This window comes from Babylonia areolata, chromosome 19 (genome assembly GCF_041734735.1).
Source record: "Babylonia areolata isolate BAREFJ2019XMU chromosome 19, ASM4173473v1, whole genome shotgun sequence".
NCBI lineage: Eukaryota > Metazoa > Mollusca > Gastropoda > Neogastropoda > Buccinidae > Babylonia > Babylonia areolata.
In genome coordinates, this window is record NC_134894.1 from 51,721,256 (window position 1) to 51,736,809 (window position 15,554).

Below are 15,554 nucleotides of genomic sequence, written 5' to 3' on the forward strand. Positions count from 1 at the left end.
GTGCTGATGGGACGACACTTCTAATGGACAAGGATAAGATTCTGGAAAGGCAGGCTGAATATTTCAAGAGCGTCCTCAATCATCCCTCAACCATCAACAACCAAGCCATCGATTGGCTGCCCCAAACGAGGCGCTCTATGCCCCACCAACCTTGGGGGAGACACAGAAAGCAATACGTCCCGCTTTCCAGTGGCAAAGCACCTGGATCAGACTCCATTCCAGCTGAGGTCTACAAGGAAGGTGGTGTGGCTCTGGCTGAAAAACTCCATCAGCTTTTTCAGCTCATATGGCAGTAGGAGACCATCCCACAAGATCTTAAAGATACCTCCATCATTCACCTGTACAAATGAAAAGGGAACCGCCATGGCTGTAATAACCATCATGAGATTTCCTTGCTATCCAATGCAGGGAAAATTCTTGCCAGGATACTCCTCAATTGTCTCATTGCTCATGCCGAGCAAGGTCTGTTGCTGGAGAACCGGTGTGGGTTCCAGAAAGAACGCGGGACATGGTGTTTGTTGCCAGACAACTCCAAGAGAAGTGCCAGGAACGAATGCCAGCCTCTTCTCTACCTTTGTCGATCTGACCAAGGCCTTTGATTCTGTAAGTAGAGAGGGTCTCTGGAGAATGATGGCGAAGTGCAGATGCCCCAGGAAGTTCATCACCGTCGTGCGCCAGTTCCATGACGGCATGATGGCCAGTGTGCAAGACAATGGAGATGCATCTGAACCGTTCCTTGTGTGCAATGACGTGAAGCAAGGCTGTGTTCTTGCCCCAACCCTGTTCAGCCTTATGTTCTCAGTCTTCAGTGAATCTGATGTGGCCATAGACATCAGGTACCGCACACAAGGTAAACTGTTTAACTTCAGGAGGCTCCTAGTAAGAACCAAGGTCACAACAGATACCATCAGAGACTTCCTGTTCCCAGAAGACTGTGCCCTCAACACTGCCTCAGAAACTGATATGCAATACAGCGTTGACAAGTTATCTGATGCCTGTGACAACTTCGGTCTCACCATCAGTACCAAGAAGACCGAAGTAATGCATCAGTCAGCTCCAGGAAGGTCCTTCATTGAACCCAACATCACCTTCAAGGGTCAACGAGTGAGAGCAGCTGACAGGTTCACTTATCTTGGCAGCACACTGTCCAGAAACGCCACCATCGATGAAGAGGTGAACTCGAGGATCGCAAAAGCCAGTGCCACTTTCGACCAACTACACAACAATGTGTGGAATAGAAGAGGCATCAGCCCTGAAACTAAGCTGAAAGTGTACAGGGCTACCTACGCCGCTGTACGCCTGTGGGACCTGGACAGTTTACCAGCGCCATGCCAAGAAACTGAACCACTTCCACACAACCTGCCTCAGGAAGCTCCTTGGGATCAAATGGCAAGACAGGGTCCCTGACACCGAGGTCCTCTCTCCAGTTTGGGTCTGCCTAGCATTCACATCATCCTGATGCAGTCACAGCTTCGCTGGGCAGGACATGTAGCTCGCATGCCAGACCATCAGCTGCCAAAGAAACTCTTCTATGGTGAGCTACAACAGGGCAAGCGCTCCCATGGAAGCCAGAAAAAGCGTTTCAAGGCCACACTGAAGTCAGTCCTGAAGGCCTTCAACATTAACCCAGACACATAGGACCATGCAGCTTTGGACAGATCTGCATGCCGTTCTGCCATCTTCTAAGGTGCCATGACCTGTGAAACCACCGGGGCAGCTGTTGCCGAGCATTGGAGACAGTCGCGGAAAGCCCGAGCCTTGGAATCCCCAACTGCCGCTTCCATCCCCTGTCCACACTGCCAGAGAAACTTCAGGGCGCATTTTGGACTAACCAGCCATCTGCGCGCACACCGACCCAGAAACAGAAATAGTAAAATGTCAGCTTCCGTTGATGTTGGAGGTTGAGGGCTATCCTCTTGATTGAAATGTCCGCCACTTTGTTTATACTGGTTGCTAATTTCATCTCCTTCACCTTCCCAAGCGGATGAATTATAAATCAAATCGTCATTATCTGGGTCGAATTTGAAGCAAGAGTCCATCATAATTTCATAGAACACTCACTGCGCAGTAACCCTTTGACGTTTTACCATTTCATTGCGGAAAACCAGATAAAAAACACAAATCTTTCGATTTTTGGAGCGAAACTTCGCGTGCCAGTGAGGAAGGGAGTTAAGTTGGAGTTGGAGTTACTTCCCTTACCTAGCAGTTTAATGCACAAAAAGTAATTTATTCAATAGAATATTTGAAACTGGCACCTTACCAGGCGACTGGCTCACTGGTACCATTGTCCCTATTTACAAAAATAAAGGAGACAAAAACGACCCGAATAATTACAGGGGCATCACATTACTCTCATGCAGTGCTAAATTCTTTACTGCTCCACTCAACGAAAGACTATGCACCTTTTCTGATACCGTAGATATTCTTTTCGAAAACCAGGCTGGCTTTAGACCTAACCATTCCACAACTGATCACATCTTTGTAGTGAAATGTTTGAATGACATAATGAGAAGCAGGAAGAAAAAAAAAGTTCTGTGCTTTCATAGAGTATGAGAAAGCGTTCGACAAAGTATGGCATACAGGCTTATGGACAAAGCTCATTTGCTCTGGAACCAATGGCAAGTTCCTCAATATTGTCAGGAACATGTATAAAGGAATTGTTTCATGTGTTTCCTCAAATGGTACCGTTTCTGAGTCTTTTGCAGTTTACCAAGGTGTTCGCCAAGGTGAAAACCTATCCCCCTTTTTGTTTTTCTTTGTACGTGAATGATGTGGAAACCCACCTTATCAGGAATGGTTGCTCCCCTGTCGATATGGGGATAAGCCATGAATACCTCAAACTATTGCTAATTCTGTATGCTGATGATACAGTAATATTTGCTGACTCAGAAGCTAAGCTTCAGAAGGTGCTAAACGAATTAGAAGCATATTGTAATAACTGGAAAATAAGTGTGAATTGCTCCAAAACAAAGATAATGGTATTCTGCGGTAAGAAACTAAATTACCAGTACCCGTTCACACTTAATGGAAATACTCTAGAACACGTTACTTGCTTTAAATACATAGGACTGATTTTCAATTTCAATGGTAAGTTTAGCATAGTTGTAAAACAATTAAAAGATCAGGCCAGACGGGCAATGATGGCACTGTTAAGAAAAAGCAGACAACTTTAGCTCCCTATTTCCTGCCAGTTAGACTTATTCAATTTACTTGTCATGCCAGTATTAACTTATGGTTGTGAAGTTTGGGGTAATAACTGCGTTGACATTGCCGAATCATTACACTTGGAATACTGTAAATACATACTCCAGCTTAAGAAAAGCACTCCAAACTGTTTCATCTATAGTGAAACAGGACGTTTCCCCCTGTTTGTGCATGTATATTGCCGAATGATCAAATTCTGGCACAAATTGTCCATTGACACATTGACTAGTAATTGTGTTATAGCATCCCAATGTTGAAACTCAGAACAAGTAATCACAAACTACCAGTTGAGAAAGGGAGACGCATGAACATACCACAAGAAGCAAGATTATGTCATCTTTGTGACACGAATCGAGTGGGAGACGAATACCACCTTGTCATGGAATGTCCTGCAATTCAAAATCTCCACAATCAGTATTTACCTAAGTATTCCAGAACACGTCCCAACTCCCACAAATATGCAACATTAATGTCTATTAGTAGCGAGAAAAAGTTACTAAATTTGGCTAAATTCATTAAAGAAGGTTTTAATGTGTTTCGTTAGGAGCCAGTTTCAGTCCGGATTCTTTGCCACTTATGTCTTAACTGTACTTGTTGAATAGGAATTAGAACAATGAGTTGTGTTAATCTTGACACCGCATCCCGTACATATCCATTTGTAAATGCATGATCATATATTTTTTTATGTCTTTTTTTCTCTTGTATATATCAAACCAATCCCAGTATTACTGGCAAATGGGTGCTAAAATAACATGCAAATTATTGTGTATTTTATTTTGTTACACCATGTCATTGTTACTGCTGTGCTCCAACTAACCCCCCAGTTCCCAGTTCAGGCTCAACTAGTCAGATACAGAGCCGTATTGTAAATCTAAGTTGTGATCTGTGCATTTGTCTATTCCTATTGCATTGTACCAGACTGATGATTACATTTGGCCTTTTATTTCATTTTATTCTTCCCCCATTTGTATTATCCCCCCTTTTGTTTCTTCTTTTTAAATTATCTTCGCTCTTCCTCTGTGGCCGTCATCCTGTTATTGTCATGTTTCCTTGTTTCTCTATGACTCAAAAGAGTTAATGGGAATAAACAAACTCTGATAGTTTGAGCTGAAGATAGTGAGCTGAAGAACCGGTTTAAATAGATGGGATTCTTCGACCGCCTGTCAGGCGGGCTTAGGCAGAGAACGGCGATCAGAGGTGCACGCCTCTCAGGCGGGCGCAGGGTTGAATGAGTTAAATTTATCTTCAAACTTAAGCCAAACAGTTTGTATAACTTGGGCAAAAGCAGAAATAATGCTGCACTTCATCTTTTTCGGTGTCACAAAAATTACAGTTGTCATTATCAGTTGTTGTTGTCTCGTTCGTCATTTATCAGATGGATTCCCCCGTCTCCTCGACAAAGGCGGCAGTACGTTGCAGGTCCTCCAGTCCTCCGTAGAGCTTCCGGGCCGCTGGGATTGGGTCGGGCCAGGTTTTCTCTCGGAGCGCTTGGTGGAGCGGGCAGGACTGCAGCAGATGTTCTGTTGTCTGGCTGCCTGTTCTGCAGGAGCACTGCTCTGTGTCACCGATACGGAGTTTCGTGTATAGGTGGTATTTCAGGCGGTTGTGGCCTGTCCTGAGCCTGAAAATGGTTACCTGCTCTCGACGAGTCAGCAGGTAGTACGGGTCTGTTCTGTTGTGGCATGGATGCTGCTGCTTCCACTTGTTCTGCAGCTTGGCCTTAATGATGGTCCTGGATTCAGAGTAGTTGGTAGACCTGTCCATCTGCTCTTTCGTAGTGCCTTCCTTTGCTAGGGAGTCAACAGTCTCGTTGCCAAGCACGTTGCAGTGGGAGGGAATCCACTGAAGGGTGACTGTGTGACTTGTACAGAGGGAGGCGAGAGATAAGGACAGATCGTTGAGTTCTGGATCCCTGTTGGGCCAAAGGGCCTGCAAGATGGACAGGGCGTCGGTCAGGAAGACAACGTTGTGGCTGGCGTAGGGGCTGGCCTTGCTGTTTTCAAGGCTTCTGCATCGGCTCTGTAATTGGTGGAGTACAGGCCGGTAGCGAAGCAGATCTTTTCTTCTCTGCCTCCTGGATATTGAACATAGACTCCTGCCCCTCCATTCCGAATGGCATCTGTCACAGAGCCGTCAGTGTAGACACGAGTCCAGAACTCTGTGGGGAAGTGGGTGTGGAGGTGTTCAAAGGTGAGGAACTTTCTTTCAGGGCCGCTTTGGGAATCTTTGGGGCCAACACCAGGGATGCTGCACTGGATAAGTGGAGGGGTTCCTTCGCTCCAGGCAAGGTCGGCAAGACACCGAGGTATCACTTTGGGGACATGGTCAGGGATATCCTGATGTTGCCATTCTAGGATCCTGCTCTGGTGTACGAAGCTCCTTCTCTTCAGCCGTCCTTTTGTTGGCTGGGACAGTCTGTTCTTCATGGGGTGGCCTTGGATCCTCTTGAATTGGGCAGCCTGGGTCAGGAATTTGGCGTCTCTGCGGTCCTCAAGGGTCTGGAGCTCTGTGATGGTTTCAAGATCCTGAATGGGCGTAGACCTCATGGCCCCTGTGATGATACGGGTAGCTTGATTCTGAAACTTGCTGATCCGTTCAGAGTTGGACTTGGCTGTAGTGCCCCATACAGTCATGCCATACTCCAGCACTGGCCTGACTCTACCAGTGTACAGCCTCCTGAGGGTCGTGTTGTCTGCGCCCTATGTTGTTCCCGCCAGCTTCTTCATGAGGGCAAGTCGTACTTTTGCTCTTGATTCTGCTTTCTTTGCTTGCTTCTTCCACGTTGGGCGTTTGTCAAATGTGACTCCCAGGTACGTAGGGTTGTTCTCAGCAAGCAGAGTTTGTCCATTGATGCGCAGGTTGGCCTTCTCTTCTTTGGGTGAGAGGCTGAAAACAGTGTAAGTGGTCTTTTTGGCATTAATTGTCACCAGCCACTGTTATGTCCAGCTTTCGAGAACATTCAGCGCCTGCTGTAGTCTGTAGTTGGCAGTTGTGAGGTGTTCTTCCGAGCACCATAGGACAAGATCGTCTGCATAGATGGCTCCCTGGACTTTGCGTGCCATATATTTTACGATGTCGTTGATAAAGACGAGGAATAGTGTAGGGCTGAGGACACCTCCCTGAGGAACTCCTTTTCTCAGTATCTTCTTCCGACTGTATGCTCCATTGACATGGACTCGGGCCTTCCTATTGTTCAGGTACTGCGAGATCCACTGGTACATACAGCCAGTCATACCCCTCTTCTGGAGCTTCCTCTGGAGGCCATCCTTCCAGACTTTGTCGTATGCCTTTTCCATGTCTGTCCTCACCGTCAGTGTATGCTGTTTGTCCTGGAAGCCATCCTCGATCTTTTGGGCTATGTAGGTCACTTGGTCCTCAGTGGAATGATGTTGGCGGAAGCCTGCCTGGTCTGGAGTGATGATGTTGTTCTTCTCCAGGTGCCAAACTAGGCGCGAGTTGATCATACGCTCTAGGGGCTTGCCCACACAGCTGGTGAGGCTGATGGGGCGATAGCTATCAGCCCTGGCTCTGTCTTTGCCCTTCTTGTGGATGGCCACCATGTCAGCTTCTCGCCAGCTTTGTGGAACATGCCCCGTCTTCCAACTGTTGTTGAAGAGAGCGAGGAGTTTGGTCTTTGCTTTGGCGCCAAGGTGTTTTAGCATTTCGTTGGTGACTTTGTCAGACCTGGAGATTTTTTGTCCTGCAAAGACTTTACGGCTTCTTCAAACTCCTTTAGTTTGAAAGGCCTGTCAATATATTCAGGTTGGTCTTGGTCATCTTGATGATTCTTTATTTCGTTATGGACTTTTTGTTTTCTGTCCTCTGACACAGTGATGTCGCTGATCTGCTCATAGCTGTCTATGAAGCAGTTTGCTGCCTCTCTCCCTGTCACCATCTCCTGGTCTTTTGAAGCGCGACAGGCGCTGACCTTGTCTCTTCGTTGTTCATGGCTTTGGTGAGTTTCCAGAGTTTGTTGTCATTTCTGTCAAGGTTCAGCTTTTCTGTTTTCTCCATCCAGCTTGTTCTTGCAGCTTGGATGTAGGCCTTTCTGTATTTCGCAGTGCAGGCTTTGAGAGTAATGTTGTTTTCTTGTGTTGAGTTGTTTTCAGCCTCCTGTCTAGTCCTTGTCACTTCATCTTCAAGCTCCTGCAGCTCTTCTGTCCAATATGGCCTGTAGTTCTTGCGAGCGCCACGTGGAATTGACTGTGAGGCTGCTTTCAGGATAGCTTGGTTGAAGTTTTTGATGGCTCTGTTGATGTTGTAATCGTCCATTTTTATGGTTTTGCAGTACTCGTCAGAGAGGCCCTTGAACATCTCCCAATCCGCCTTCTTGTAATTCCATCTGGGAAAAGACTTGGCATCGCTTGGTGTATACTGAAAATTGATGGCCAGTAGTACTGGTCTGTGGTCGCTGCCTGCCAACTGTCTTTGTACCTTCCTGCTGGTTTTTTGGGCAAGGTCTTCAGTGGCAAAGGCAAGATCTGGGGTGGTCGTGGTGAGCCATCGGCGAGAGAAGAAGGTTGGTGGGTCTTCTGGGTCATTTACTCTCTCTCTCTCTTTATATATATATATATATATATATATATATATATATATATGTGTGTGTGTGTGTGTGTGTGTGTGTGTGTGTGTGTCTATCCATGCTTTAAAGTGAAAATAGTTATTGTTGAACTTGTTATTGTAAACTATCTGCCAGTCCTCCACTTCGTCTCCTCTTCGGTCATTCTCACTGTAACCCCAACAGGTTGAGTGGCTGTTGAAATCACCTACTACCAAGCAGTTCTCTGATAGTATGTCCATTCTCTGTAAAGAGAACTCTTTGTCTTGAGGGCAGTACACATTGAAGATGGTGATGACATTCTTGTTTTTTGTGATCTTGATTCCGTGGATTTCAGCTTCCTGATTAGTATGTCATTATCAGTCACACCCATTATTTTAAAGATATGATTTGACACTAGGATTCTATGGCTCACTTTGAGCTAAAATCATTTTGATCTTTATTTCCTTAATTTTCTTTATCTTTTTTCATACAATCTCCCACTCAATTTGCGTATTTTATTTGTAGTGCCTTACATTCTTTATTATTATTGCTATTTTCAAACTCTATGTTTCTGTTTCTTACATATTCTTTAGTTACTTGAACACAACTTAAAAGGTTCAAGAAGTCCACTTGTATTCCATACAACCTTGAAATTCTTTATAGTTTAATAAAGGATTCGTCTCTTTCAATTAGATGATCACACACACACACACACACACACACACACACACACACACAGAGATACACACACACACACACACACACACACACACACACACACACACACACACACACACACACACACACACACACACACACACACACACACACATATATATATATATATATATATATATATATATATATATATATATATATATATATATATATATATATGTCCATGCTTTAAAGTGAAAATACTTATTGTTGAACTTGTTATTGTAAAAAAATAGGTTCTGTTACAACTTCTTCATTCTTATTCAATTTTACTATCATAAGCATCATATACATCTCTCCAAAACTGATTACCTCTGTTCAGAAATATTTTAGAGTCACAGTTTGTTGGGGTTTTTTGTTTGTTTTTGTTTTTTGGTGTGTGTGTGTGTGTTTTTTGTTTGTTTGTTTTTTGTTGTTGTTGTTGTTGTTGTTTTTCAGAATGTATAGTCTTTAGCATTTTCTTCCATTTGAAACTTGCAGTGAGCATTTTTCGTAGCCAGAATAGTTTCAGTGCTTGTACAAAAGCCTGTGTGTTAGGTACTCCAATTCTCCCGCTTTCTGCATCATGCACTGCATGTACTCGTCTTGTCTGTTTTTTGTTGTTGTTGTTGGTTTTGTTGGTTTTTTGTTTGTTAGTTTTTTGTTGTTGTTTTTTTGTCTCAAACGAATTGGAAACACATGTCACTGTCAGGTGTATTTGGCAACAACATCCATAGATAAACCAGTTTAGACAGAAAAAGTGATTTGAGCACCGCTACCCTGCCCAAAAGTGTTGATACTCTTTTTGACCAAATATTAAACAATCTTTTTACTTCGACAAATTGTTAATTTCCGTTAAATGAGATAGATCATTTTAAAGCCAAAGTTCAACGATTTTAAATTTAGGAGGGTTCCATTCCATACGTTGGTTCTCTAAGTATGCTACATTTGAGTTTTTTCTTTTTACCTAACTAACATTGACGGTTTTTTCAACGTTCAAGTTAAGTCCTGAAATTTCCTCAAACTCTCCTAATATATCAAACAATTTTTCATTAGACTTTGTCTCCTTCCAATGTAAATGACGTATTATCAGCAAAGTGACTTATTTCAAATTCCGTGTCCGGTATCTGTATTCCTTTAATTTCTGTCTTCTCTGATTTTACAGGCTAATATTTCTGCACACAAGATGAATGAATATGGGGATATAAGGTCACCCTATCATCACCCTCTGTTTACAGTGAAGGTCTGTGACATCTTTCCATGCTGCAATATTTTTCCAAAAAGTGCTTATCCATTTTCTGATATCAATTCCAAAACCAAATGTTTCAAGAATATTTCCCATGTAATCTCAGTGTACAGAGTCGAAGGTTGTTTTTTTTCAAAATCAATTGAAACCAATAATCAGATTTTTTTTTTCTTTTTATCTAAGTAATGTATCATGTCATACAATATTCGAATGTTATCTCCAGTATACCTCCCTGAAATAAATCCAGTCTGATCTTTATGGATTAGTTTCGGTAACACTGATTTAATTCTATTCGCTGTGCAAGCTGAACTGGTTTTATATGTGACATTCAGTAGTGAGACAGGTCTCCAATTTTTAAGGTATTCCCTTGGATAGACAGATTGTCAGTCCTTCTGGTTGTGTAATTGACATTTCACCTTTAACAAACCCTTCATTTATAGACCGAATCACAAAGTCCCCTAACTGTCTCCAGAAGAATTTTTAAAAGTTCACTGTCATTCCATCTGTATCGGGGCACTTGTCAGTTTGCATGCATATTATTTCTAACACTTCTGATGCTTCTTCTTCTGTTATTAATCCTTCCAGTTTGTTGGATTTAACTTTACTTCGTTTTGGTAAATTTGTTGTGAAATATTATAGTTAATAAGCTGTATATCTCGTGATTTTATTTCTTTATATAAATCGCTGGAGAATGTCTTTGTTTCCTCCGGCATTTCATCACTTTCTGTTTATAGTTTGCTATCATCCGTTACTAATTTTAACATTTGCTTGATAACAAAATGTCTTTTCACTAATGACCAAAAGTGTTTGTTTATTTTATCCACCTGAGATGCCCATTGTGCTTTTGATCTTAGGAGTATGCCTCCCTTTTTTTATTTCATAATTTCTGTTAGAAGTGTCGATTTTCTTTATAATGCTTTTATCTCCTCATCCAAATGTTGTTCATTTTGTCTTGATTTTCTCTTCTTCTGTATACTATATGAAATCGGTTTAGCTCTAATTCCCATAAGTAGTGTGTCCAGGAACCTGAAATCACAAACTGTATCTGGTCGTTGTTTGTTTGTTTGTTTGAGGTTTTCTCTCGCATAAGGAAGTACCGCATGCTGTTGTTTTACCTCTTCAATAGTATCATTAATGAGTTTTGCGTAACGATAAATTAAAATTTCAAGGCTTCTGTTTCGTTTTTAAGCTTTGAATACTATTTTCTATAAATATTAAAGAGTAATCGCTTCGATAACCAAATAGAATGTCTGCGTTCTTTACATTAGTGATAAAGGATTCGTAAACTAAAAAGAAGTTACTGAAGACGACTCTAGGCTGGTTCTCCTCCAACTGTATCTAAGAACGTCAGTGTTTAGTTCTCTCCATATGTCGGTTAGCTCTAATGTGGGTATCATTTCAAAAACTACATCTCTTGTTTTTTGCAATATTTACATGATTATCGTTATAGTAATCAAGAGTAGGATTCAATACTAAGTTCCAGTCACCTGCATTAATGATACTAATGATAACTGGAATACTTAATCCTTCAAATTTTGCTCGGGTTCTTTGAAGAACTCTGGTTCATCCCTGTTTGGACTATAAGTGTTAGTTAATACTATCGGACGTCCTGCAGTATTTAACACCAAAATGATATAATTTCCCCCCGTGTTAATAATGACTGTTTCTTTTTCAAAGTCAAAGTTATTGTTAATACAACTGCCACACACCTAGATCTACTGTTGTTAGAAGAAATCACACAATCATAGCCCCAATTAGTTCGAATCTGACGCTCTAATTTATTTGTGAAATGGGTATCCTGAAGGAAATACACTGAATATTTCTTTTGTCTTAAACATTGAAAGACATCCCTTCGTTTTGGATAACTCCCCAGACCCCGACAATTGAGGGAAGATAATTATGGTAAGGCTAGCCATTTCTTATTCGGACGTTTTGAAAACAAGTGATGTTCCCTACCATTCTTTTGTACTTTTCTGGCATGTCAATGTTTTTATTATCATCAAATTGTACAGTGTCAATCAGAAAATCAAAGCAAATAACACAATGTGAATAATAAAATGGAGAAATAAAACATATACTTCAAAAAGTAACACATCGTAATGCTGGTGAGCTTCGATGAGTTTTCCACACATGAAAACAACAGAAAAAGGCGAGTGTCAAATTTCTTGGACACTATCCTCATGCATGTGCTCACATACGTGTGTGTGATGTTGATAGTGTAGGGTGTGAGTGCATTGTGGGGGTGGGGGGTGGGGGGCTGGGGGAGGGCAGATATCATAAACAAACTCTACATTAACAGTGTAAATGTAAAGCACATGACATGTTATATTCATACTATGTGATAGGTGCGTGTGTGTATTACCGCGCGCGCGTGTGTGCGTGTGTGTGTGTGTGCATGTATGTGTGCATGTGCGCGTGTGTGTGCGTATGCGAGTGCATGTGTTTGTGTATGTGCGTGTCTGTATGTTGGTCTCTTTGTCTTATCTTTGAAAGTGTGAACTATATGTAACAAACTGAGTGGTAGTGGGGTTGATTATTGTTTAGGTTGAATTTGGATGAAATGACTGAGTAATTAAAACATTAAAAAGAATAATCTTGGATCAATCCTGTCGTGGATCAATATCATGGCTGTGACGCCACTTTTGTAATCCACCGTGAACCGAGTGGTGTATAAAATGGATATAAAAGAATTACTGAATTAGACAGGATAAAGGAATGAAAGGATGGAAAGCTCCTCGCACAGGCCAAGGAGATATAGAGGCCAGTCGCTAAGTGTGTGTTTTTTGTTGTTTTTTCTATTTATTACAATATTAAGAGTAGAAGTGAAGAAAGAAGATAAGATGAGAAGACAATGCAGTAGAATGTTAGGCAGCTGACTGTGTGTGACACTCGATGTGTGCTTGAGAGCGGTGCCTCGGACTGTGACCAGCTGTACGCTGGATGCCAAACAGCTTTCTTTTCAAATTCGAATTTGAATAGCGTTACACCACACGAGTTACCTCAACAGATCAATGGAAGGACACCGTCACTGTCATCCACTTCACGACATGTGCTGTCAGTTGAACTATGGTTATCGTAGCCAGCTGAGCACTTGGCTGCGTATAAATTCAGGGTCTTGTCACATTTTACACTCAGATCGAAACTGATCATTCACAAATGACACAATTCAACAACATGACACTCATTAATATAACAAAAAAGATACCCCTATAAAAGAATGTACTACTGGCTTAATGTTTCTATGTATCAGTTTTTGTCTTGTGCAAGCTTTAGTCTTTCTTTCTTTCTTTCGTTTAACGTCTTTTCACTGTTACGTGATATTAGACGGGGGATGTAGTATGTGTATGCGTGCGCACTGGGGATGGGGGTGATGAAAGGAGATGGTGAGATGACCTAGACAGGGAAGGAGACATGAAAAGCGTCAGAGGTTAAAAGGAACAGCTGCGAAAGATTGGACTGACCGAGAGTAAAGTGTAACTATCTCAAAGATTCCTATAGCAGGATAAAGCATGCTTATTATAACAAACACAATCAATCAAAGGTATTAAAACATTCAGAAAATTGTCGGAGTAATAGAAAATTATTCAAAACATCTTCTAAAGACAAATACGTGTTCTGTTGGAACTGGTTAGTGCGCTCTTCTCTAAAGACGAGTTGGCTTATTGTTGGACACTCGACAAGAATATGATAGACATTTACTTCTTTTCCGCATAAACACTGTATGTTTTGCAATATTTTGTACGTAGGGCATTTAAACGAAATCGATGAATTAAACTTATAATCGGTCTTGACTGGGAAGCAGATAGATTATTCAAAAAAGCCTTGGGGTTGCTCGTTGTAATTTCCTTTATACAGTGGCGGTAATGTCGGCAGCCTGTCTGAATCATGTAGCTTATTTTTAAGTCGACCAAGGGAAACTTTCTCAATACATCTATAACATTCTTGTAAATCTAATGGTATACTGGATTTAGTCTTGTAAATGTGTGTGTGTGTGTGTGTGTGTGTGTGTGTGTGTGTGTGCGTGCGTTTTCTAGGTGTGACATAATCTGGCAGTGACTGATACATGGACTTGGTCTGATAAATGTTTGGAGCATGTGCTGTAAGTTAAGCTGTTGCGGTCACCGTAGCCAGCTGAGCACTCGGCTACATAGAAAAAAGCGCACAGCGCTTCAAGAATATGTGCTATAGCAAGATGTCTTCATAAATAAATAAATACAGATATTAATGTCGAAAATATTTCTCACTTGCCAGTTGTCTCATAATCCCCTCACCACGTCCACAGAACTCTCAAAAAGAAAATTCCTGTCTGCTTACTTTGTCCCGCCACACAAAGCACTTCATGTTTGTACAGTTTTTACAGTTTCAGTTTATCTAAAATGTTACACACTACAGCTATTATTTACAACGTAAAATCTTTAAAGGCATCTAGCAACAAGATAGAACATCATTTTCAAAGCAATTCTACTTCTAGATGCCACTTTTGAAAGTAAAGGTTACAACTGTGACATGTCGACGGTTTGGTCATGTTGGCAATGTGCGACGATATAGGCCGAACAAAAAGGAAGCAAGGAAAGTCAAGTTTATTTACCCAGAACAGATTTTACAAAAACAGAATTGTGGACCCGATCCAGTATAACTGCCCTCCCTTTTTTTCTGCCCCGTCATCTGCACCGTTTCATTGGCATTGCTCCCACGCTGCGCATTCTGAGTCACCCAAACACAGCCACACTCGGGTTCGTTTGTCTCTCCAAGCGTTGGCAGTCCGCAGGGAACCATCGATGTTATGTCGCCAGGAGGCCACACACCAGAGGAGACCCTGCACTGCTGCTGAGTCACTTTGGTGGTATTCAGTGGTGCCTGTTCTGATTTAACGTACTTAGGACACCACCTACTAATCCCCCTACTGACGACAATAATGGCTTAGTCGCGGAGCCAGACTTGAGTGAGCGTCCCTCTCAGAGTGGAGACCGCCACCACGTCCCTCCAACAACAGCACCCCATGAATCTGCCGACACCAAAGACATTGACAGGACTAACCCCAAGCACGGAAGTGGAGGGGTATCGAAACTGAGGTCACCATGACAGCAGGGCATGAAAGGCTACAGACTTTGGGACATTTTTGTTTTATATTGGTAATGATGAAGAAGGAGGATGACGATGACAGTGATGATGACGACGTAGCTATGGAAGTCTATTTTGGTTTTGGACTTCGTGACAAGGCTGTACTCTACGCTTCCTTTCACAATTATATCCCGGCGTCAACCAGGCCCGAGAGATACAGACACTTGCAGTGTTGTTCAGGTAATTAGAGCAACACATCCAAAGACGCGTCCTTGAAGTGGATGACACTCGACTGTGTGGTCCCAGTCTTTAAATTTCAGCCCTCTGGGTAGGAGCCGGCCGCGGGCCGAAAAACCCACCTCCGCTGGGATTCGAACCCGCGTCCTCCCAGCCGTCAGTCCGCGACGCTAACCACTTCGCCACGGCGGCTGGTGCCCTTCCAATTATCTTTGTGAACGCAGGAAATAATATGTGGTGAGTTTGTAGATTGTGGTAGAACTCAATGTTCAGAATTTAATCATACACGTTTACAATTTTTTTTTCTCAAGGCGTGACTGAGCGCGTTGGGTTACACTGCTGGTCAGGCATCTGCTTGGCAGATGTGGTGTAACGTATATGGATTTGACCGAACGCAGTGACGCCTCCTTGAGCTACTGATACTGATACAATAATCCTCAACTGGTAGTGTCAGTTAGATCAGTCCTCATCGCCTATGTCATAATAGCAATATGTCTTATTGTCCATTTTTAAACCAGAAAATCGTCTCTTAGTCATCTCTGCTGCAATTATAACAAAACAATTCTAAAA

General features: G+C 42.3%; 2 protein-coding genes across 2 annotated transcripts in view; one reads left to right on the forward strand and one right to left on the reverse strand.

The window, feature by feature from the left end:
• The window catches only part of LOC143293827 (histone deacetylase 4-like), a 239,966-nt gene that overhangs the window by 200,253 nt on the left and 24,159 nt on the right, over positions 1-15,554 (reverse strand). The gene's annotated exons all lie outside the window — the stretch shown is intronic.
• LOC143294201 (uncharacterized) lies at positions 694-1,407 on the forward strand. Its single transcript, XM_076605632.1, has one exon. The coding sequence runs from the start codon at positions 694-696 to the stop codon at positions 1,405-1,407; it is 714 nt and encodes a 237-aa protein (XP_076461747.1).

Bases quoted from the DNA above. Each gene is read 5' to 3' on its own strand.
- LOC143294201 (XM_076605632.1), top strand. From the start codon at position 694: ATGGCCAGTGTGCAAGACAATGGAGATGCATCTGAACCGTTCCTTGTG.